This window comes from Ursus maritimus, unplaced genomic scaffold (assembly GCF_017311325.1).
Source record: "Ursus maritimus isolate PB19 unplaced genomic scaffold, ASM1731132v1 scaffold_4, whole genome shotgun sequence".
Lineage (NCBI taxonomy): Eukaryota > Metazoa > Chordata > Mammalia > Carnivora > Ursidae > Ursus > Ursus maritimus.
In genome coordinates, this window is record NW_024426552.1 from 2,636,646 (window position 1) to 2,661,881 (window position 25,236).

Genomic DNA, 25,236 nt, shown 5'->3' on the forward strand with positions numbered 1-25,236 from the left:
ACAAGAACCAGGCAGAGGCTATTGGGCCCAGGGGCCTTGGAGATCCTCCTGGGTGTCTGCGCTCCCACCGAGGTGTAGGGTGCAAGCCCCAGCTGACACTTGAGCTACGTTTTCGAACAGCAAGAGACCGAAACTCAACTGGCCACTGTTGAAGGAGCGGACGAAGGCACGAGGATGTGCTGTGGAGACTTGGGGTCAGGTCGGGATGACAGATGGCGGGGACAGGCTGTACTGGTATTTGGATTGTTATGTTAGGGCTTAAGTCACCCTCTGCGGAACTGGTCTGGGATCTAGACCACAGCTGAGTAAGTTTGTTCGGGAACACATGCGGATAAAGGTAAAGGGCACAGCACCTGTCTCCTGCCTACCCGCCCGCTGTGGAGTGCGTCGCTGGTCCCCAGGAGGAGAGCAGGTGGTCGCCGGGAGGATGTGGCCTCACCACCCAAGTGGCAGCCATGTCTCTGGGAGGGAGCTGGGCGTCTCCCCCTGGGACACGGGCACCTCTCTGCTCACGCTCAGAGGCAAGGCCCGTGGAGCAGAGGCGTCAGGCCCGGTAGTGGTGTTTCTGCGGGAACCTCTCCAGGAGCCGTGCGCAGCAGCCCCTTGCTGGCTCTGGGTAGGGGGCGTGCAGAGGGACAGGGCCCTGAAGAGCCTTGTTGTCAGGCACGCAGGGCTGATGTCAGCATCCGCCGACTCCCTGCCTTCCCATCGTTCCCCAGAGGCCTACTTCCATGCACACGGACAGCCAACATCAAGTACAAATGTGAGTGCAAAGACAGGTTTTGTTTATTGGACTTGGCTTTGATGCGACGGACACACTCTGTAGACGGGAGTACAGACTGATCGTAAACACACGGTTCTTGCCAGCAGAGTCAGGGAAATGCAGAGAAAACACACAGATCAAAAGACAGGTTCCTTTTCATGTCCTTTCCAACACTAACAAGCACTTCCCGATTTCCCTGACCCTCCTTTGTGCTTTCACGTAAACAGGGAGTTAGAAAGGTTTATGCATTTATAAAGTGTAGTACCAAATTGTACAAAACCAACCAGACATACGGGGTCGGGGGGAAGAGGACCATTGTACAAAATACTGTAAGATCACCAGCATTAATGTAAAGGATTTCCAGTTCTGCACTTCCAAGTCCCCTCAGCAACTCTGCCTAGGAAAATAACATGCATCGAATAGAAAACCGGTATTCTGAATACATTTTCTTTGTGCAACACATTCTTGGTGTGTGTGTAATGAGAATTAAAAAAAAGTTTTCTGCCTTCCTTTTTTGCCAAAATTTAGGCATTAAAAATAAGCCACAGTAAACCCACTGAACTTACCCACAAAATGGAGTACGTTAGGACAGATTTAGAGGAGGAGGGATGGAACTGTGGTCACTTTTGGACCCGAGTCCGGAGGCGCGGCATTGCCAGCAGGTGCATCTCCTGGACGCTCGGCTGGACGCCGTGTGTGTGTGAAGGGAGGTCCCTGCATCCACCCGCCCGTGCCCTCGGATGTCTTTTGCTAAAATATCTCAAGCCCGCTGGACTGCATGGCCCATCTTTAAAGCTAAAATAAAAGCTGTTAGAAAAATAATCTGGCCAAGGATAATGAAACACTTTTTTTTTAAACAAAAAGTTAAAAATACTTGAATATTCCAATCTAATCTTCTCCCATGATCAGATTTGGTTTTGAATGTGGTTTTAAGCATTTTACCGAATGCGGCACAAAAGCCCCATGCAAACACCACCACGGCATCTCGGACGTAAGACTTCTCGTTACAGGGTCTATCTGACAGCTCAATGTGAATTGTCTTATCTCATGGACTAATTTGGACAAAACTTTATTACAGGGCAGGCAAAGGACAAGGTTCCTACTTCCTTCTCAGCGGGCCTCTACCACGCGCCAGCCGGGCCTGCCTGACCTCATGGCGACGTATTCGCAGAGCCCCACCCTGATGACGTGATTAAGAAACCGAAGTCACATCAACACAGCCCTGCCATCCCAGTGGGCCTCCTTTGTCACACGAAGCAATGGTCGGTCCCAGAGGCAACGCTGGGGGCCTGCGTGGGGCAGAGGCAGGACGGGGGAGGCAGCTTTCACTCCCAGGAGGCCCGAAGTCCCCTGAGCGGAGAGCGGACCAGGGGCAGCACTGAGCACCCCTATGCCCAAACAACAGACCCCCGAGTTTCGTACCTCTTCTTGAGGTTTGTGATTGTTACTTCGTAAACTCAAACAGGAGCTGGGGGCCAGTGGCTCTCCTTAGGTGACCACCTGATTTCTGAATCTGCCTCGTGTCCGTCACTCGGGCTCGAGGGGCGGATGCGGCTTCCCCACAGTCCGTCCCTGCTCCCCCAGCGGAAGTCTGAGCGCCTGCCACACACATCTGTAATGAACTGAGGTCGGAAGTCTATAAAAATCTCGAGTGCAAGCGCCAGTACTTCAGATAAAGGTAGCTACGGACAAATACGTACGCGCGAACGATTCCTGAAGGCTGCCGAGCTCCGCCTTCCAGTAGGGCTCAGCCTTTCCGATGCTGCCGCCGCGCCTGAGGACAGGAATTTCCGTCCGAGCCAGGAAAGCTGCTTCTGGGAACGCCAGTCACTTCGGCTGGCTCAAAGGCTTACATGCAGGTAAGAAGAGCAACCGGAGCACAGGACCCGGAGGAAGGAGCGTGCTCACAGTCTCGGGTGAGAGCCGAGCGGCGCTCACCGGTCAAGACACTTTGGGCTGGCCTGAGAGGTAGGAACACAGGGAAGGAAACAAGGCCCAGGGGAGGAAAGAGGCGTCCTAAGGGTGGAGGCTCTTCTCTCCCCGCCCCTCCTGCAGGCCCAGGGGAAAGAAGCTACCACCATATTGCTGATCTGGTTACACACGTCTCCCTGGCACAAACTGCCAGACACCTGGGGAACAGGGGAGGAAGGCCCCGCGTGCTTGGCGAAGACCAAAAGCCACCGGAAGCCAGTTCGGCACGGCCAGTGCAGTGCTGAGCGCCCGAGCTCTGCCGTCCGTGGGCGAGGCCACCGCCTCCCGCTCCCACGGCGCCGACAGCGTCAGTGCCACGTGACGGATGGTCACTGAGCTCAGCTCCCACCTTGGTGGGGGTCACGAAATTCACCCGCAAACACGAGGCCCCGGACAGCTCATGCACCAACGGCGTTTGTAGCAAAACCTTCAGCAAGACGCCCACAGCCCCCACAGAAGGGATGGAGAAGCAGCAGCTCCCGCTCAGACCTTGTTTATACAATTTACGGGGATTTATAAAACAATAAAAAAGGCCCCACCTTCTTAAAGTTATAATTTATAGACTATCTGTACAAACACAGTCTTTAAAAGGACCCTGCCGCTACTCTAGAAGAAGTCCATAGCTGTCGGCCTTCTCTTTGGCGTGGCAGTCAGCAGCTTCTTGGTCCCCAGGGGGTTGCTGGTAGGCGAGCTCGTGGGCGTCTTCAGCACTCCATGGAGGGGCCTCTGCTCGGGGTTGAAGGCCACTCGGGAGGGGCCCGTGGGACTGACCAGGATACTCTTGTCCGTCTTCTTGAATTCTGCCCCAGATGAAAGCAAGGCCACATGTTAACGGTGGAGCACTTCCGACCCGCCCACCCAGCCAAGCACTGTCCCCCATGGGAGCTGGGCCGCGCGCCCCAGCAGGGCAGCCCTGTCACGAGGCCCTGTGGAGAGCAGGCCCAGAGCTTTTGGAGGAAATGGAGTCAGCATCCTGTTTCACAGGAATGAATGAACCAACGTCCACAGATGGCATGGGAGGGGGTGCCGGGTGGGTCAGGTTCTGACAGGAGGGACTCGGGGTCAGGGGCGCTCAGGGAACACGGATGAACCTAAGGCTCGAGTGGCTGTGGGAAGAGCCTTTCTTTCCAGCTGATCTACTCCTCCCACTGTCTCCAGCTCCCGAAACAAGGCCTCGCAAGCCCAGGGGCCCCTCAGATGGTCCCTCCCCAACGCACGTGCGTGCGCACACACACACACATTTACTCGTGGGCCCTATGAAAAGTCAGGTCTTAAACGCATTACGTTCTTTAAAGAGTTTGGTTTCCGTTAACAAAACAAAACAAGCGAACGGCACCAACATAAACGCAACCAGACGAGATGAGAATATCTCTCTCCTCCCGTCTCCTCCTGGACACACGGCTCCAAATGTCAGCAGAGGCAGCCATGACTGGGGACCATCAGTCACCCCCAGGCAGGAGAGCCTCAAGCGTTCTGCGTGGGTAGGCTCGAGGAGATGGCTTTCCCCCATGTCTTCTACCAGACAGGCTCCTTCCAGAAGCACCAGACCCTGGCCACCCCACCAACAGCTTGGTGGCTGGAATTCTGACTTGGGAACAGATCAGGGGCTCCATCCCCCACACTCACCCGCAGTCATATTTCTGTTCAGCCCGAAGGTGACTTTTTTGGAGCTGGATGGCGTCTTGTCTCGCTGTAAAGGTAGAACAACAAAGGGAGTGAGACAGCGGTGGTGGAGACGCTTGGCCAGGCGACCACGCTGTCCCCGGGAAACCCTCCATCAGGACGTGCCGGCCCTGGGCCTAGTGTCTCTGGCCATGTGGCGGCCACGTGTTGCATCCAGGGGAGGAAAGCAGGGCACAGAGTGGTGTCGGAACCTCCCAGCTGACAAGAAAAAGCTCGGCATTTCAGAGCTGCAAGGACCGCCATTCACTTTGAGTTTTACAGTTTCACACACACCAGGGATGGACTCTGGCTTCGACGGGCAGCGCACATGCTTCCCAGTGTTTCATGCATAACAGATCTGGATGTTCTAACAATTCATGAGAATTATCTAAGCTGTTTTCTATTTGAAAGATTCCTGCCCGTGGGCCCACTTTGCATGATGAAGCACCCCCATTTCTGATGAACCTTATAATTCTACCCACACCATTTGTGCTTTAAGACCATAAACGGTTTAGAAGAGGAATTTGTCTTCTATCTGTGGAGTCACTGGCAGGTGTTCCGCAAACATCATACGTGTGTATAGTTAACACAGGCAGTTGCCCCTCTGCTAGTTCAAGCAGGTACTGAAACAGCACCTCCTCCTTCCCTGAAACAGTCACCGCTCTGTGGGCCTCCTGGCAGGGCCAGCCCAGGAGCACCCGGACCACGCGGCTTCGGTCTGCACCTCGCTCCACACCACCCAAAGGCACCTAGCGGAGCTGGCTATGTGCTTCACTGTGGCCCTGACACATCCTTCTGGGAGCAGCCGCCACCCTGTCCTGCCACCGTGATGGCGACTGTGCTGCTCCCCCCCCCCAATATCCTGAGCAGGGACCCCTAATGTCCTTCCTCCTCCAGGTCTTCCCTGTTCCCAGAAATTCTAATACGAGGCATCACCCAACACACCTGCAACCCCCCTGGACTGATTTCTCAGGCCGTCCCAGATCGCTGAGAGATGAGCCCGTGCCACCAGGTGGAGACCAGAGCCCCAGAGCCACTGCGGCCCTGGGGACCCCCAGCACAGCACACCCGGGCTCAGGAGGGCAGCAACGGGGCCCGAGGCCCAGCGCATGTGCCCGGGTGCGTGGCTCTCAGGCAGGAACGGGCTGTGCGGTTGCAGGGGGGTGGGGGGCAGCCCGTGGGGCTGAGCTCACGTACCTGCACCGCACGGGGTGCGGAGGCGGCAGGGGCACTGCTCTTGGCTCTTCTGAAGAACAGTGGCTTTGGTAAGAAGGGGGTGTCAAACTTCACAAAGTCATTCTCTGGCCTCAGCTGCTGCTTCTTCGAAGGGCTGAAAGCGTCCCCGCCTTCCTGCGTGAGGGAGTACGAGAGGAGAGGTCATGCGTGGGAGAGAGACGCAGCGTCTCCAGCTTGGACACCCCACACCCAGTGCTTCCTGCATCGTATCACACACAGCTCTCGAATTGGCAGGTGCGAACTCCAGGCACACACGGGTCTTTTTCTACCCAGCCCCGGGCCCGCATGGCCAAAGGTTTCCTAGCTGTTCAGCCACAAGAACCCATCTTTATCTATCTTCCAACTTAGCTCCTCTGAAGATTTCTGCCTTTCAAAGAGCATCTGTTACATAGTAACTCATTTTCTCATTTCCGATCAGAGACCTCACCTTCCATTGAGAAGTCTGATATGAAGGAGCAAGCACGAGGTCCTAGTTAGGACCTGCAGATCAGTTACTGGCAGATAAAGAACCCTTGCTGGGTGTTTTACAATTTTACAACCTACTGCCATCCCCAGTGAGGCCCCTGCTTGAGTCTGGGGTCCCTGGGGAGTCTGGAGGCCCAATGGAGCGGACATCACACTGCTAGCTTCTGCAAGGTCTTGGCGCTCCTAGCTTGGAAACTGCTGCCTTCCCTCAGCAGACCCCATGATGCCACAAACGAGGGGAGACCCGGGGGCCCTCTGTCCCTGCACCTTCGCCCACAGCAGAGACACAGGAAGGACCCCTTCTGAGAGGAAAACCTTCCTTGACCCTGTGGCTTCTTTAGCAATAGTTCCAGTGCCAAGGAAGACTGCTAGGGCCCGAGAATTGAGACTCGGAGACTTCCCTGATATTCTCAGCGAAGAAAGAGCACCAATGAATGGTGTCTAGAGGGCTGAGGGACAGTGGTACCCGCGACAGAGATGCTCAGGGAAGATCTAAGGTGAGAACAGACTTCCGGGAGCCCAGGGGAGACTTCCGTGTGCTCCCCCAGCTGGGACTTCTGACCACAAACTGGTTCAGCTAACTCATCAGAGACACCGTTAGCCCGGGATCAGCACTGAGCCAAGCGCACTCGGGTGCCTGTTACGCACACCGAGCGCCGCAGCACAGTGCCTGCCCTGCGCGAGCTGGATGCTGTCAGCAAGCCCGTGCGGGAAGGGCCGGGGAAGAAATACCGGCAGCCCTGCGGTCACAAGGCTTGTTAACGATCCCGGCCTGGCGTCAAGGTGGAACGGTTTGCCGTTACTGGTAGGGACGCGCTGCAGGGCCCCACGAGGGACGTGGAAAGCAGATCCAGAGCCTGGCTCCTCATTTACACAGGCTCTACACGGGTAAGCCCAGGTAGGCTTTCCGTTAAATAAATAAAAAAAAAAAAAAAAGGAAAAAGGAACACTTAATGGTTTGTTGGGAATCTCCTGAGGAGATAATGATTTTCAACACGATCACCCCCCTCTGATGATTCGAGATGCTGAGCGAACGGAGAGGAAGGGAAAGTTACCGTTGATCCTGAGATACTGTTCTTGTGTTACGTAGGGACTAAGAGACAGGACTTATGAAAGAAAGTTATCGAAATTTTCCCTCTTGTCCATGACCTCCATCTTGCTTCCACTCCCCAAATATCTTCTTTCCCCCACACGTGTCTAGACTTCACATCAGATTCAAATGGTTTTGAATACAAAGGCTCATTGACCTCTGCCAAGGAAAAGATTTTCAAAATACAACTGGTAGCTTGGACCCTTCTGTGGCTTCCCCAGTCTGGGTAACAGAGCCAGCGAAGCTTCCCTGAACTTTGCAGACTACTAGCCCTGGAAGCAGGCAGTTTCTCTCTCTGACCAGAAGCTTCCAGAAGTTTCCATGACAGTCATGGAGATGCATTTTGTGAGCCTCCCTATAAGAAAGAGCTGTTCAGCTGCAAGATATATTTTAGGCTGACAGCCCCCAGCGGTGGCCCCTCGGCACCTGCCACAGCACTGGAGTCAAACCCACATTCCCTCCAGATAGCTCCCAACCAGTGACTGAGCATGGCACAGGTGCTAAGGTCTGGCCAGTTCTGCTCAGTGGTGGTGAGGGGGCCCTTCTCCTGGGCCAGGGGGCTTTCCATTGGGTTGTCTAAGACTGCCAAAGCTCTGTCACAGCCTGGGACCCTCCCTATCCAGCTCTGCTTGCTCCTCCTGTATCTTTCACACATATGACTTTCTTAAGTAACACGGGCTTTTCGTTCAGGGAGCCTGTCGGTGCCGCAGAAAATCACACACTCAGCGTCTTTCCTCTTGAGCCACAGGAGCGGGCGCTGCGGCTCCACCCTGACCCAGGCAGCCCTGCACCTGGCCTCCCCCTCCCTCGTCCGCCAAGCTTCTCGGCTCACCTGTCTCTTTCTCCAGCTCCGTCTTCTCTAGGAGTTTATTCCCTTTCTTCTTATGCTTCCCTCGGCTGAGGGCTTGCTCGTCCTGGTCAGCAGAAGCCTCCTCCGCAAAACCGAGCTGAGACAGACTGCCTGCTGGACACGAGCGGCATGTGTCGGCTTCCTGAGACTGGCCCCACCTCACACGGGAAGATCCTCCACCCTGACCCTGCGTCCTCACTCCCGCTTCTCACGACCTCCCCAACCCACACCTGCTGCGGATGCAGGAACCGCACTGTGGGGACACCCTGACAGCGCGGCCCCTGGGGCTCAGCCGCTCCCCAGGAACGCTCGCTCACGCGTCACCGGCTACAGACAACAGCTCCCCCAGGGGCACAACCGACCATGGCAGCAAAGGAAAGGGAGTCTAAGAGGTCAACTCTTTTTCCTAAAGAATCAAACCAGAAGCTTCCTAGACCAACAGAAATCCTTCCTGTCAAAAGGACGATGACCGCCCATGCCACCCCGGCTCGGGTCCCTGGGACGGGAGGCCCTGCATGCTGGCCCCCCGAGCTCTGCCCAGTGGACGGCCTTCACAGGTAAAGGCCGCTATTCATGTTCCCAACGTCTCTGAATCCTCTTTTGCAATATTTGCTGTAAGTGCCTCAGTGGGGCCCGGGGTCATGTAACATCACCCGCTGTAATCCTCGGACTTCCTCACCTTCGGAGAGATCCTGGAATCTGAAAGAGAACAAAAGCCCCTGAAGAAAGTCCTTCTTTCTGTCTTCTGAAAACACATGCACACAACTTTTAAGCTGTGCTCCCTGGGTGTGTTAGTTCACTTTTTTCCTTCTAGAAGGGGAGGCTAAAGGTGGTGGGGATGCAAAGGCCTGAAGGACAAATTGCCCTCAGTTAAGGCCAGCGCCCTCAAGGACGTGGCAATCTAGAGATTCCATCTTGGTTCATTCACACAGAAGAAATTCAAACTTCTGTCTCAAGGCTGAAGCAGCTTCTATCTCTGTTTATGTCCCACTGTCCTCTCTGTTCACCTCGTCGAGAAGATGTTCCATGCAGTACCGGGGTTAGAACAAAAAGGAAGTGAGGGGGCCGTGTGCTGGGTGGGGGGCAGAGCTCTGGGGGAGCGGACAGCGTGTGTGAGTCCAGCCCCGCCACCTGCCAGCTGGGACGTCGGGCAAGCCCCGTGCCCCGGCCGAGCTGTTTGTGAGGCGGGGAAACGACAAGCCGTCCTGCAGGGCTTTTCTTAGCATGAGCTAATTTATGTCCAGTGCTCAGAGCAGCGCCTGCTCATACAGCGGGCAGTCCACCTCGGCTGTTCCTTGTCGCCAACCACGAGAAGCCACGGTGCTGCTCCGTGCTGAATTCCTGGTACGGCCACACTCTGGCATCACTGCGACGGGAGCTGAGCGACCTCGGCCACACCTAAGCGGCACCCTTACACCGCCATCTCTGGCTCTACAAATGCAGCCATCACCGATCGACTTCTCTTTGCACCACTAGGAGGCGGCTATAGGAGCTGAGTGCAGGGGCACGTGAGGCGTCGACGTGCCGGCAGGGGAGTGGCTATTCCCCAAAACCTTTCAGCTGACATGGGCACGCTGCATGCTAGGGCTAGACGTGATGAAGGCCGGCAGAGGTGAGGGTGGAGGGGACGCACCGTCCACCGCGAGCTGCGCAAACACGGATGACAGTCAGCAGACCCTGCCCACTGGTCACTTACTTTTTGATGAGTTTGGAGAGACGCTTCCTGTTGAAGGGAGGGATGTTCTTCTTGTTGGTGATTTCCAGGAGTCGGTCAGCAACAGCCTTGTAGTCGAACTGTGCGAGAAGAGCAACAAAACATAAACCCGCAGGCAAACCACACCCTTAGAAAGTCACTTCCACTGGTGACAGAAGCCAGCAGTGGGGGATTCCGGGCGCCTTCAGCAGCAGGATGGTCTTAACAGGTGAGTGCTAAGACTCAGTGACCAAAAGGTTAAATGCCATCTTTGAGAAATCTGTTCTACTTATTTTTGGGGAATGCCAATCTTCCTCTGTTCTATTTATTCTTTCTTTAAAAAAAAAAAAAATTGTGGTAAAACACACCACATAAAATTTGCCTGGTGTGCTGCTTTGTAAACTGAATCTAGACGTCCAACTTGCTCTTGGTAACACAGTAACCTTCACTGGGAAAGCACCGAGCTGCCTTTGTTGCAGGGAAGGGAACGATCATAACAGTTCAAGCCAGAGCGAATACCAACATCTTTCAAAATTCTGTCCCATTTAAATTTGCCCCCAGTAAGCTCATTGTAAGGAAGGTGACGTCAGGGAGCGAAGGGATTAAGGACGACTGCATGCTCGGGACCTGGGGATAATGAGCTCTGACCCTAATTCCCACTCAGCCAGGCCACTGCACAGCAAACCTACGTTCTACCAACCTGGAGCAGGGGCCCAGCGTCCTCCAGGCGCCCACCGCCTCTCTCCCCGTCGTCGTGGACCCCGTCCTTTCTGGAGTGCTGCTTGCCCAGCGCTATCAAAACACACCCAGAGACAGAGCTCTTCAAACACATGGCAACAACTACGTGCAGAGCAGCCACTGTCGGTCTCTTCACAGATACCCTGCAAACACATCTGTCATCTCCCAAAGAAGGCTTGTTAAAGGAAGTCCTGGAGAAATGACACATTTTGCCTTTTGATGACGTCACAGACAAACCCTCTGCAGCCCTCAGTGCCATCTGGCACGCTCTGTCTTCCTGTGAACCCTGGCGGCGGGGGCAGGAGCCCCTGGGCGGGAGGCCCCGCACGCGGGAGCAGAACGCACCCAGGAGTCTGTCCCCAGCTTCAGGTAAATTTGAGGCTGTGGTAAAAATCTATACAATACACTAACTTCTCACAGATGTGGATTAACACCAATGCAACTCCTAACGTTTAACAAACCAGCGCCCATGAAGAAGCAGATAATATCCACTAAGGAAAACTCACAACTTGTCAAATCCTAGCAGCTCGTTAGTGGCGGCGTCTCCGGGCACAGCCTGGAGAAGACGAGCAGGGCCCTGCGTGCTCAGGTCCCAGGCAACAAGCAGGACACCCGGAGCCGGGAGAGGTGTCTAGTTCAGACAGAGACCTGGCGCGCAGGAGGAGCAGGGGACAACTCCCGAGACCGCAGGACACCTGCTCAAGGTCAGCTGGTTAATCCTGTCACCTATGCTGAATTTAAGATTAAAATTTTTCTTTCTTTTTTTTAATAATTGTTTTTCTGATTAAAATACATGATTGCTGTAGAAAGTTTAGAACAGACAAAAGTACAAAGAAAGCAGAAGACACCCATAACTCTGCCACACGTGGCCAACGACTGACATTTTGGTATCTTTCCAGATTTTTAAGGACACATACCAAACTGGGCTCCTTATACATAGTTTTGTGTCCCATTATTAAAAAAATGTTTAAATTGCCTCTGGCCGTTGGTTTTTGAAATCTCGGCTTTTTAATGTCATACAGCATTTCAAAAGCACAGGCATATCCTGATCGGACCGTTTACCTAATGCTGCGCCCTGAGATGCCATCAAGCACTGCCAGAGTCGGAAACACCGGCACCTTGACATGCAGGCTCCACAGGCAGCCCCTGAAGACTAGGACTGGCCCCAGCGGCAGCAGCCCCCAACAGCTGTTACGCACCCTGGAAGCGAGGAGGCAGAACTATGGAACGTTCGCAGCGTGAGCGCCCACGACCGTCTTGCAGAAGCAAGTCCACGTTAGCATGTTTAAACGGCAAAAAACCCGAAACAACAGAAACAAACAAAAGCCAAAGCAAAAGCAATGACAACGTGAAACCCTGGGGGCGCTCATGTGACGCTGGGAGGAGGCGTGGGCGTGGGGGGCTCCCAGGTGCACAGCCGTGTGTGTCAGTGCACCCGGGCCTCCCTTCCCGGTGGGGGGGGGGGCCCCACAGCAGGGCCCCCTTCGACAAACTCTTAGGTTGTATCAGTGAGACTCCAACAAATGCATTAAAAAGTGTTCAGCTGAGGAGAACTTTATGTAAACAGACAGACTTCAAGGGAATCGTCTCACCCGGCTTCTTTTTACTGGCTGGCCTTCTCCATGCCGCCTCGTTTTCAGGCATCTCTTCTTCGGAGAACTCGCTCTCACCCACTTGAGTTTTCTGTTCCTCGAGGGTCTCTTCGGGTCCGAAAGGAGACTGGTCTACGATGACTTCAAGAACACCCCTCGCTATCGTCTGCACCAACGTCTGGCTGAGAGTGGAAGCACAACAGATGGCCTGGTCATTTAGCGGCTGTGGCGGGGTGCTTTGCGCTCGGCCCACTGCAGCCTCCCGAGTGCCTGCCATGACCCATCCCCTGGCCTGCAGCGCTCCCACGCCAGCCAGCCGCAGCGGTGCGGAACCAGCGGGCAGCGCGTGGTAAAGGCAGACGGAACTGTGGCTGTGGGAGGGCGTGACTCCTGGAATGTCTGGGGTCAAGCCAGCAGAGCCCAGGTATGACTCTAAGGGTCATACGTCTTGCTAATGGAAATTCAGAGTTCAGCTGTTCTGGGCTTTGTATAAACCATCACAGGCATCTTGCCTCGAGCCTCCCAACAATTTTAACACCATTACCCACAATTAAGTACCAAATGAAGCGGCAAAAACAAACACAGGACTCACTTACTCCTTAGTCTTGGCAGCAATTTTGCAGAATGGATCAATAAACTTGAGATTCTGATCTGCCAAAAGCTGAAATTTAGAAACAGAATAGAAACAATTTTTTTGATTTGTCCTAGAAAAAGGAGCCATTTGCATTTTTCACACAGGTTGGATCAGGAAAACACTTCTGTCGACACCCAAAATGCACTCCGCATGAACTCCCCAGATGCTCAGAGCCAGGCTAACGGTCCCGGCCGCCCTCCAGCCGCCTGAGCATCGCTGTGCAATGGCCAGAGAAAACCAGCCCACCGATCCGTGCTGCTCTGCGTCCCCTGCTCTACAGACAGTTCTATACAGATGTTGTCGGGAACTATAAGACAAACCAGTGGGTAAAAATGTAGTATTTCTACTTCCTTTTAATTAAAAAAAAAGTGTTCACTGCAGAACACCTGTTAAAAAAAAGTGTAAAAATAAAAAAGTAAAAATTGCTGATATTCCCAAATTCAGATAATCACGTGCAAGCTAACATGTCTCCTTTCCCGCACTGTCTCCTCATGGATAAATATACACTCGAAAAAGGCGTCCATGAGCACAGCTCTGTCTGCTGCTTTTTTCCCCTACAGCTTTTAAAAAAATCAATACCGTGACCATGTTCTTATGTTATTACTGGAGTACATAAGTTGCTTTCAATTCTAAGACATCCAGGAACATCCTTAGCGCACAATCTTTGTTCATGTGTCCCAGTAGCTGCTTAGGACACATACCCAGATGGGGAAGAATCTGTCAAAAGACAAGTTGAGCCCATTTATGCCGCTCATAGCTCTGGGACTGCGTGGAGAGCCAGAGTCCTGGTCAGGTCAGCTGTGGTCTCATGACACTGCCGGCCCGCTGTCCCACTGTTTCTTACCTCTTTCCCTCCCACCTTGGACAGTTCATCCAGGTAAATATCAATGAAGTGGAATTTCACTCCATTTGGAGACTGGCTCTCAGGATGCAGGATTTCTTTCATCAAGACATCGAGGAAGAGCTTGATTCGGCTGAAGAAAACAACACACACGGTTCTGTAAACTACAGCATACCAACGCTTTGCTCTTCCCTGAAAGAAAACAGTCACGTTTGTTCTCTTGCTACACTGCGCAACAGTGCAAGGCTGAGCGCAGTCTCCGAGGAGAAGAGCAATCCCTGGAATGGGTATAAAATGCTGCACGCGGGCTCAACTCCTTCAGGAGTCTCTACTGGGCTCCTGGTTCTTCACGAGTAAGGAGGTTCTGCTTCCCACAGGAGTCAGCAGACAGAAAGGCAGAGATCAGGCAACTAAGCTCAGCTCGCTACTTGAAACGCTTGAGAAACACACTATCACTTTAAAAGATTAATTAATTAATTAATTAATTAATTAATTTATTTGAGAGAGCAGAGGGAGACAGCAGAGGGAGAGAGCAGAGGGAGACAGCAGAGGGAGAAAGCAGAGGGAGGGAGAAGCAGGCTCCCCACTGAGCGGAAAGCCCAATGCAGGTCTCAACCCCAGGACTCTGGGATCATGACCTAAGCTGAAGGCAGATGCTTAACCGACTGAGCCCCCCAGATGCCCCACTTTAAAAGTTTTAAAACCACCAAATGCTTGCCCCAATACTTTACCGACCTTTCTTCCCAGCCATGTCGCTTCAGAACTTCAAAGGACTGCCTCAGGACCAAACGGATCAGCTAGAGAGAGACAACTTTTGTTACAAAAGGGAAAGTAAGAAATGTCCATCAGTTAGCAGAATGAAGAGGCCAGTGGAATTGGTACAGCCTGCATTCGTACAGTGCAGTCACCGTCATCACAGTGAACTTTCCATCAGAAAGTGCTCACTAAGGATCCCCAAACTCACAACAGCTGCGAGAGAACAGAGCCACCTTCGAGCACATATGCAAATGATGTCCCACGATCACATTACCCGTCGCCACACTGAGCCTGGAGCTCGCTCTGCTTCACAGACACACCTTTCCACTGCTCTGAAGCAGCTCAACACCGTGCCCTTCACCGGCTTCTGAAGCAGACGCGGGAAAGGCGCTCAGGTCTTACCATATAGTATTTGCCCAGGCGCAGCCGGTCTATCCCCTTCCACTCTCGATTCATGGTTTGCCAAAAGGTTTGAATGAACAGGTGTTCTGCAGTGAACGAAAGGCTTTGAATACTTGGTTGTCAGGTTCACATACTACCATACAGCAAGAAAGTAACAAAGGGAAACAAACTAGGATTATTTATGATTTACTTTTTCCAAGAATTTTTTCAGTAGCTAGAAAATTCGGTCAATAATTAAACTTGCTCAGTAACTTATTTTCCATTTCCGCAAAAGCCTGTTATCACAGGAAGGCTGATAATACCCTGATGTCCAACTACAACGCTCCACGGAGCGTTTTTCTTTACCTGCCTCAAAGCTTTGTTTCTATTAAAATCAGAAATTCTCTGAGCCATGTCTACAGGCCCTGTCTGCCCACCTACACCTAACAATCACTCCGAAGCATTCGTTCTGATCAACACTTGGACGATCCGCATAGAAACTCAGCCTTTTGGTTCATGTTCTGTGTCAGCTGGTTGAGCTCTAACAAAATGTTCTATTTTTCTCTTCTGAGCCATGAATCTACCACTTTTCCATCCAAAAATAACTGTCAAATTTTTCTGTTTGTTTTTACTTCTTTTTGCATAATTCCTCCTTGATATGTGAAAACCTAGATGATATTTCGCGTGTAGAATTCTACTCATTACTAGTGGGCTGGGGCCCGGCTGAAACACAGGGCCGCTGGGGTTACTAAGCCAGTGGGAAGGGTCCGCTCTGAGGTGTGCTAAGCAGAACCAACAACCAGGTCTGCAGTCTGTCTCTTCCTTTGTCAGGAATCAAAGCCTGAACGTCTTGGAAATAGTTCATTTTCTCCCTGCATTTGTTCTTTTTGGTAAAGAGGGCTTACTTTACGGTTTATCACCAGTGATGACCTTACATGGCTCCAGTCTTCAGGAGGACAGCCTGGCAGCCAGAGACTCCAGCGAGCCCTGGCACAAGCACGCACAGCCTCTGAGAGCGCTTCAGCAACTCAGAATGTGCCGACTCTGGAGACTTTAAAATTTTTTTTTTTTTAAATCTTTGACGGGTCACACGATACTGTACGAGATGCCTCTTTTATTGGCCCTCTTTTGGGGTTACGGCCTTCTCACGGGGAAGGTCTGTCGCCTGCCATGCACACACTGGTAGCCCCATGTGCTGGTTCAACAAGCCCCCGGAAAATGGAAACCCTCAAGGAAGGAGAAACAATAGTGCCTAGTTTCCTAGGCAAGTTACGCAAGCTGATGAACGAGGAAGTTTTGAAAGTCATGAAATGATCAGGACTTACGGGCCTCTGAGTTGTTAACAACGTGGACGAGCTGGGAAATAGTGTTCGCTAGCTCCTCCTGCAAAGGCGGGGTCGGGGAGAGACAGCGGGGTTATTACGCGGCAGCACTGGCCGGGACAGCATCTGCTGGCGTCTGCACCTCCTGTTACGTCACTACTTCAGTTTTACCAAGTGGGACACCCCCGTCTCAGTGGGCTGTTGTGCCAACGTGGTATGCCTCTGAGCATCACGCCGCACGTTTAGAGAAGTATCCCTAGTTTTAGTTCAAATGACCCACAGAGGTAAACTAGCTGTCCATTCTTGGCTTTAAAAGTATATCAATGAATGAAGATTCTATCCTAAGCCCCCAAATTAGACACGGGGACTGTCTCTCCTCAGGGATACGTGTGGAACACAGTCCTGGCCTCGGCTCGCTCGCAGCCAGGCTGCCATGGGGGGTGGGGGGTGGGGGTAGGGAGCGAAGGTGAACGGCACCCATCCAGACTCTGTCCAGTGCAAAAGGGCCACAGGAAATCAAGTCCTGCTACAACGCAGCAAGCCTGCTGGCGGGGAGAATTTGGGGGTCTGGGTCTAGGAAGAGACCCGCCCTGGGGAGAGTCCATACAAGAATCCTGTTCACGAGTGACATGAGAACAGCCCTCCTCGGTGTGACCTGCACGTCATCTGGGCTCACGTCTTCCTCGCCCATTTTAAATGAGCCCCCAGACTGGAAATGATGCTCCCGTTCATCTGTTGTCTTCCTCCACTAAAGCTGTCGGTTGTTACTTCTGAATGTAACTTAAAAATATTTTGCCCTGCTGTCCTACTCAAAATATGTTCAGTGGGGTGGCAGCAATAAATCAAAGCCTGCTATTACATGGCTTGGGGAAAGTGGTGAAGTCGCATGCTAAAATGCAGACAAGTCTACGACGCTTACGTAGCGCAGGCTTCCAAGGAGCGTTCCTCAAGGCTCGCCCTCCACTCTACAAAGGCAGATCTGCTCTCATGCACACAGCAAAGCTCCGTCAACAGTGAGCATCACTTTCAGAAACGGTTTTGGTGGTGGGGCTCAGCATGCTTGGCAGATGGGTCCAGAAACACATACTCATCTGTGCCAAGTCTCTGCTGGACTTTAAGGCTGGGGTGTCAGAGACCGGTCCACTGCTTTCTCTACAAAGAGCCTGACCCCCAGCAAGGCGGCTGCCCAGTCCTGGCACCCACTCAACTCATGGCAGAGGTGGGCTCGGAGCCCAGTGCTCACAGGCTCTTAGACCAGTGCCATGCCACAACTGATCACCAATAATAACAGATAAAACAGAAACTTTAAAATATGTAAAGCCTTCCATGGAACCAACCTATGAGACTATGACAGACACATAAGAAATCTCTGTTTTATGTGTATTCTTCATTATTTGAAGAGATAACCTCACTGCTTGGCCACTGTGTCCCTCTCTAGATGGACAAGAGGTGAGCAACTGAACCCTGAGCCGTGGCTTCATAATTTGTTCACGTGCACGGGAGACTGACCCAGCAGAAAACAAGCCCTTTTTATCCATTGGGCCAAAAACCCCAGTCATATGACAAAAGGAACTGTATGTTACCTGTAGGAGGGGTTCATCCTGCACCCACATGCAATAGAAGAGCCCTTTCCATATTTTTAGAAGTTCTTCTTGACTGAAACCTCCTAGGGGACAAAACAGCACAAACATCTTAGAGTCCTTGCATTTCCTGTCTCAGTGTCTAGAACCACCACGCAAGCAGCGACAATAATACCACAAATGTTTTCATTCTCTTACCCACAAATGTCTTTTTTTTTTTCTTAAGATTTTATTTATTTATTTGAGCGAGAAAGAGCACAAGCAGGGAGGGGGAGAAGGGGAGGGAGAAGCAGACTCCCTGCTGAGCAGGGATCCTGAGGAGGAGCTCGAACTCAGGACCCCGAGATCATGACCTGAGCCGAAGGCAGACGCCTCACAGATTGAGCGACCCAGGTGCCCCTGAGAATGTCTTTTTTATTCTGAAGCATACGCTTCCTTGTGGTACAAAATAAACACGTACAGATTCCGTGGTGTTACTGTTTATGGGGCAGGTCGTAGTGGCGCGCCCTCATTCTCTGAGTAGCGTGAGGAAGCGCATGTCATCACAACAGAAGCTAACTAGTGAGGTGGTCGTTTATGAAATGAGCTCCCTCTGTGTGCTCCTCTCCGCCTAACACCAGCACCTCACCACGCCCACCAACATGTGCATTGCTCTCATGAAACAAAACGGAGGATTTGCTTAAGTCTCATACAACTGGCCCTGGGAAAATGGGAGAGGTTTGGGATATTTTTGCAAAGACACCCTTTTAAGGATCCTGCCAAGAGGTCAAACTTGGCTATACCCCTATCTCTTTCCCTCCTGGTTACAGTTTTCATGAACTGGGCAATGTTTGCCTTGTTTTAAGTGATGTCACCTTGGTTAGCCTTGTTTGGACTCATTTTTAAGCCCTATACCACCTCTGACCAAGACACAAGTCACACACAGCCTTCTAGTTCCCGGGTAGATCCCCGGTGTCATGAAATGATTGCTGAGGGACATAAGGGATCTCAAAAATCAGGCAAGGTACGTTCTTGGAGTTTCCAAACCTACGGAGAACAAACAGAATCCTCATGTCTTGGTGCATGTTACCAGTGGTCTGTACTAGTACTTCACTAGGAGATACTAGGAAAAATCTCTTGGGAGTATCAAAGGACAAACTAGGTGAATGCAAACAAGTACATATATATTGGGAATCCATGTGATTTCAATACACCAAAAGATAATTAAAAAGTGCTGCACAGGTCCCTTTGACGCACTGAAGTTCAGCACACAGAGAGCTGAGAGCGCACCTTTGGAGGTGCGTAGATGCTGACTCCCCAGTTACCGAAGACCTTTCTAATATCAACACTTTTGTCACGGTGCATTTGGATTCTTTGTGATAGTTTCTCACTTAAAACCACTATACCAGGAACTAGAGTAAAGTTTATTAAAATATATTTCCTTTAGGGGTTGGGCCAACAACGTGGCAACTGGCTTCTCCACCCCTCCCACCTTGTTATGAATAAGCCACACGGAGGGGGGGCGGTGGTGTTGCTGATTGCTAGCACAGCTATGGCGTGAGTGACAGATTACCCCAGAGCTGAGACAACGGCAATCAGGATCACAGGAAGTTTGTCAAAGTGACTTGTAGTTACATTCAATCGTGATTTAGTGGGTAGGGCAAGGAACTTAGGATGGATAAGTCGGACCTCCACTGTCACATCTTAGCTTGCAGAGGCAGCTGTCATCAACAGGAAGAGCACAGCAGCACCTGCTAAGTATTCTTACAAAGATGAAAACTAACCGACATCATGTAGAGTCTAACCGTTAGTGCCAGTTCGTGGGGAAGCACGGGGGCAGAGGAATATGTCAAATGAGACCATGGGGTACAGTCAGCAAAACACCGAATGCAGGCAACTCCCCGGGGCAAGTGACCCAGTTCCGGCAACAAGTAAACTGCAAGGGAAAGACGGACAGGAGCTGCAGAGTGCAGTGGCTGGCTCCTGCTTGGATTCTGTGTCACAGAAAAATTCACAAGGTGACAGGAAAACTCAGATTAGTTATTTCATACGAAGGACTTTTAAACAGGTGTGGTAACGGTACTGTGGTTGTGTACAAAGAGTCCTCATCGTCTGGAGACCCACAGCGAGGTGCGTGGAGAGGAGATGTCTGCGATTTGCTCCACAACACGTTAGTGGGAGGAGAAGTTGACGCACGGGACAAACCAGGCAGGAAGTAACAGCGGCTGAAGTGGAGAAGTGAGTCCCCTTCTTAAGAAAAAGAAGGAAAAGGGGCGCCTGGGTGGCACAGCGGTTAAGCGTCTGCCTTCAGCTCAGGGCGTGATCCCGGCGTTATGGGATCGAGCCCCACGTCAGGCTCCTCTGCTGTGAGCCTGCTTCTTCCTCTCCCACTCCCCCTGCTTGTGTTCCCTCTCTCGCTGGCTGTCTCTCTCTGTCAAATAAATAAATAAAATCTTAAAAAAAAAAAAAGAAAAAGAAGGAAAAAAGGAGTGCATGAGGTCACTGAAGTGTTACCATGGGCTGTTTTCGTTCTTCTTTCTGTGTAGAAAACTCTTCATAACGAAACTAGAAAACCGTGAACCCCGGCAAACTTGAGCGCGCACGGGACTGAATGACAGTGGTGCCTGTGTGAGGCCTGGTGCTGGGCAGCCCCTGCCTCTGCCAAGCAGCTGGACCATTATCCCCTCCAGGCAGGGCTTGGGGAGGGAGGCAGGGGTCTGGGTGGGGCTCACCCCACAGAAAGGGGAGCCAGCAAGCTGGGCTGCTGCCAAAAACGCGTGAATTCCCTTGGCCACAGGGCTGGTTCAGGGCTGAACAGATGAGCCCATCTCGGGCTCCTGCTCTCTCCCAGCAGATATGAAGAGGACATGGTCTACACCTGCACTCAGGCCCCTCGCCACATGCTGGGGAGCCTGTGTGAGAAGGGAAGCAATCCAGGGGAGCAGAGTTTGCAACGGAGAAAAACAGTCCTGCTGCCATCAGTTGAGCTCTGCCATGACGCTGTGCTTTGGTTTTCCCTTTCAAACTAGTTTGGCTTGGGGGCACCTGGAGGCTCCGTCGGTTAAGTGTCTGACTCTCGGTTTTGGCTCAGGTCATGATCTCAGGGTCGTGGGATCTGCTTGAGATCCCTTCTGCCTCCCTCTCTTTTCCTCCCCCTGCTTGCCTGCTTGTGTGCACACACGCTCTCTCGCTCTCAAATAGATAAATAAGTAAGTAAATAAAACTAATGTGGCATGGATGTTCAGTCAGGTTGTAACTGAAGAACAGTCTTAACCAATAAAAACGGTTTTATTGCAAAGATTCATATATGACAACAAAATGACACAACCAAAAGTACCTTGTTTACTACCTCCTGTACCCCAGAGCGACCACTGCCATCTGCCTGCTGTGCATCTTTCTAGGTGCTCCTGTGCACTGACATAGTACTTACACATGGTACAGAAACACACAGACGCACAGCTGTGTGTGTGGAACCTAGATAGCGTCACACGTGCTATGCATTCCATACTCTGGCCTTTTTCACTTAAAAATAGCACAGTGTGTATTTATCTCCAGATGGTTCTTCTAAGTGCACCAGCGTGTCACACCAACTCCAAGTATCGGTGGCTAACCCATCCCTGTAGTAGGCGAAGATGCGAAGGATATGCTAGAGAGGGTTATGTGATACTCTTCCCTCACTGTGGATTTCCACAAAGTCACAGGGTGACAGTAGACCCTAGACAGTGGGCTGGAAAGGGGGCCGGGCATGAAAACATATTGTTTCTTCCTATGTGAGGCAGCAAAGTGTCACAAACCCGTGGCTTGGTCCCAGCTCACTAACTGTTGGCTGTGCTATATTAGAAAACCATCAGCTAGCCCTTGGGCCTGTTCCCTCACCTGCGATATATACACAGTTTACGGTTAGGATCACAGTTAAAAGCATGCACTAGAAGCACCTTGTAAGAGTAAAGCACTGTTCAGCACTATTGGTAGGTATTATGATTGTCTCATGTTCTTCATCGGCAGGCTACTGAAGCTCCTTTTAATACATGTACTTTCAATATATGTATAAAAATCATTTGTTTTCACCCAGGAATTTAGCTGGTCAAAACAAGGTACCATTTAAAAAAACTTTTATCTATTAAGTAATCTCTACCCCCAATGTGGGCCTCAAACTCTTGACCCCGAGATCAAGTCCCATGCTCCACTGACTGAGCCTCTCATTTTTTTAAAAAAATGGACTTAGAGTTGACACACAGTGTCACATCAGCTTCAGGTACTCACCACAAGCGCAGCTACCATGTGTCGCCCACACGACACTGTTACATTATCACTGCCTATATTCCCCACTGTACCTTTCATCCCATGACTTATTCATTCCATAACCGGAGGCCTAAAGTACCCATTTTTGAAGCATTTAAAGCAAAACAGAGAAATGCTCATCATTTAATTTCTCTTCACTCTGAGGGTAAAGCACTCATCTAAAGAGTTTCAGCCCAGACCTGTCTTCTTGGGGTTGACTTTCTTAAACCAAAGCCACTGTTTCTGACAATATAGGTTTAGTTATTTCACAGCAAATGAGGCAAACACGAAGTGAGATGTGGGCAGAGTAAATTCCAACAAGTTGCGAAATGAGAAAACCCGACTGCTACTCTTAGCACGAAATGACTCAGAAATCATTTTAGGTCTGGGTGAGTCCACACCTGGTCAGTTAAAGCATCCACAGCTCTCATTTATTCTACCTATGGGGTCCAGAGACCCCTAAACATAACAGCATGAAGAAACACTTCCCTCATTACTGAATCTGAGACCCCATCAGCCCTAAGATGCACGGTTCTTTTATGTGCCACCAAATGAAAGCAAAGGGCAAATAAAATGCTCACAAGATTGATTTTAAGATACATCCCAATTTCTGCAGATGTTAAATGTTTAAAGTTGCAGAATCAATAAAACTGGGGGGAGGGAATTCTGTCTTTTGTTCACTGCTCTATTCCCAGTGCCAAGAATAATAACAGCACACAGCAGGTGCTCTGTGTCTGCTGAAGACACGAATGAATGAATGAACAGTACAAATGAGCTCTCGTGACTAAAACCATGGACAGCGATCAGTCTGTGAGTGCTCTGCACCAACAGTTAAAACACCAAAGCAACATTTAGTTGCTTTAAACACTACAAAGATTTCCAATTTGTTTTTAAAATCACAGGGCTATCAGGGCGCCCGGCTGGCTCAGCTGGTGGAGCATCTGACTCTTGATCTCAGGGTTGTGAGTTTGAGCCCCACTTTGGGTGTAGAGATTATTTTTTTATTTTTTATTAAATGCGAGGCATGGAGCCCAACGCGAGGCTTGATCTCATGACCCCAAGATCAAGACCTGAGCTGAGCTCGAGAGTCAGACACTTAACTGAGCCACCCAGGTGCTCCAAGATCACTCTAAAAAAAAAGTCACACAGCTATTTATGTTGCTGATGGGCAGTTCTTTGTGTCAGTAAGACTAAGATTTCATATTTCCTTTACTATGCACATGACAAAACACAACAAACTGTGAGCCTGTCCATGAGACGCACGTCAGGCTGAGTTACTCCCCAACTGGCATTTCATGTTGATGGGGCTCAGGGGCGGCGGCGGCCTTGATTATTCCGCCCCATGGTCACTGTCCACCACATTCACCATACGGTTCCTTTTCCGGAGGCCCAGCGTACTCCAGGCAAGGTGGACGTGGTGGTGAACAAGAGATACGAAATAAGTCTCTCTCAGCGTGATGGGTGCTGACCAGACAGGACCCTGGAAGCACTGGTGTACACCCACTGGCCTCATGCCCCTGTGTCCCCTTAGATCCTGGGCCTGTTCATCAAAGGGGTTTGAGCAACAAGCTCTGACTGGCCATCTCAGCCCATATGTAATGCATCTGGCCTTTCTTCTGTTCTTGTGTACAGGCAGGCCGGCATACGCCTGGATGGGCTCCCACTTCTAGCTAAGCAGACAGACGGAAGCTTACACTGTTTGGGGAAGAATGATACACTAACAGACAACGAAGAAGCAGCTAAGTGCCACGATAGAGACACACTGGCTATTTTGGAATCCTGGAGGGGTGGTGTAAGATAGTAGGGAAGGCACTTTGGAGGAAGTGATGTTGGACTGAATGCTGGGAGTGAAAGAGAGAGGCAAAGGCAGAGACGAGAGAAATTGTACCCTAGGAACCAAAACGAAGAAGTCATGTAGGTGCTGAGGTGGGAAGGGAAAGGGAGGACAGACCGTTGCCTGCAGACCTGGAAATCCAGGAAGGCAGTGATGTGATCAGAACAGTTTTAGAAGATGCCCTGGGCTGGTCTGCGGAGGACAGATTCAAAAGAGAGGCAAATGGAGTTAAGGGACTGGTTAGGAAGTGAGCAAGGTCAGAGTCTAGATAAGATAAAGGGGGCTCAGGGAGGGCAGAATAACTCAGAAGATGACACGGGTAGAGGCCAGAGTCAACGGATGAGGGGTGGGGGAGAGGATCAGGAAGAGGAGTCCAGGACGTTACCATGTGTCCAGCAGACTCTGAGTGAATGGTGACAGAGGTGAAGCAGAAAAGGTTTTAGGGGCAGGAAAATGAATCACTTTTGGGCATCTGAGTCTGAGGTGCCCACGGGACACCAAGGTGGAAGTGCCCTGTCCATAAGGCCTCTCTGAGCTCAAAGTAGCCAGGTCTGCTCCGGCGACTTCAGGTTAGGAACCTTCCGTGGACTTGGGATCCCTGAAACCATGACAGTAAGTGAAATCTCTCAGGGAGATCCCTAGCAGAATTGAAGTTAGGAATTTGTTCTTCATTCCTTTCTAGCAGACGTCCCATAAAACTGTATTTTCTTTATCCTGGGTAGTCCTTTATGATTTCGCCTCAAAATAAATCAAACTCAGAAAGCCAGTACAGGGGTAGATCACATCTGTTCTTTCAAGTAGACTCTAAAGTTATTAGTATTAGCAGTAAACAAATCAACACTTATCCAAGCACAGCACAAAACCCCCACGGCATACTGTAACTCACACCAAGAGCTCACAACATGTTTTGCATCAGGTACACGAAATCCTTCATTGGCACCCCACTGCAGTCAGGAAACAAACTACAAAGCCCAACGTGACAAGGCCACTGCCCACTCTTCCAGCTTTAAGTCCTAACACCCTCACCCTCTCTCCCTTAACTGGTCTTCCAGCCATTTCTAGGGCACGCTCTGCTCTTCTCTCCCGCCTCTGTTCGCGCCCGTTCATCACCCCAGAGGCCTTCCTGGAACAGCCTATATAGAGGAGCTCCCTCTTCCCGTGATTTTCCTTTCCCTTCCTACACTTACAAAACTCTATTTTAGTTATCCACCTCCTGCCCCGGCTTACTAGTGCAACTTTCAAAGTAGGGATTCTGTCTTCTCTGCTCTAAACTCCTGTACCTAAGGTGTCAGACCAGACAACACGTGAATCCGTGCGGAGCACAGTAGAAACACTCGGCTTGGCGTAGTGATTCGAGGGCCGGGCTCAGGGTCCGGCAGCCTGGCCCACTCTCAGCGTCCCCACTCCCTGCGACTTTGGGCACACTAGGCAGCTCCTCAACCATCACGGCGGGCTGCACCCGGCGGGAAGCGGTTCCCGCGGCGCGGACGCACACAGGCGCGCGGCGGGAGCGCCCGGCAGCAGCGCCCGGCAGCAGCGCCCGGCAGCAGCGCCCGGCAGCAGCGCCC

The 25,236-nt window shown here is 51.4% G+C and overlaps 1 protein-coding gene across 1 annotated transcript in view; it reads right to left on the reverse strand.

The window, feature by feature from the left end:
- Positions 1 to 764: 764 nt before the first annotated feature.
- RRP1B (ribosomal RNA processing 1B) overlaps positions 765 to 25,236 on the reverse strand; it is a 24,807-nt gene continuing 335 nt past the window's right edge. Inside the window, exons 2-15 of the mRNA XM_040621654.1 lie at positions 17,578 to 17,660; positions 15,998 to 16,055; positions 14,694 to 14,779; positions 14,271 to 14,332; positions 13,539 to 13,668; positions 12,657 to 12,721; positions 12,061 to 12,242; positions 10,431 to 10,522; positions 9,734 to 9,831; positions 8,717 to 8,736; positions 8,020 to 8,151; positions 5,594 to 5,763; positions 4,361 to 4,424; positions 765 to 3,534 (exon numbers count right to left, since the gene is read on the reverse strand). Coding sequence (XP_040477588.1) covers positions 3,341 to 3,534; positions 4,361 to 4,424; positions 5,594 to 5,763; positions 8,020 to 8,151; positions 8,717 to 8,736; positions 9,734 to 9,831; positions 10,431 to 10,522; positions 12,061 to 12,242; positions 12,657 to 12,721; positions 13,539 to 13,668; positions 14,271 to 14,332; positions 14,694 to 14,779; positions 15,998 to 16,055; positions 17,578 to 17,660 — 1,436 coding nt within the window. The 3' untranslated portion in view covers positions 765 to 3,340. The remainder of the gene's footprint in view (positions 3,535 to 4,360; positions 4,425 to 5,593; positions 5,764 to 8,019; positions 8,152 to 8,716; positions 8,737 to 9,733; positions 9,832 to 10,430; positions 10,523 to 12,060; positions 12,243 to 12,656; positions 12,722 to 13,538; positions 13,669 to 14,270; positions 14,333 to 14,693; positions 14,780 to 15,997; positions 16,056 to 17,577; positions 17,661 to 25,236) is intronic.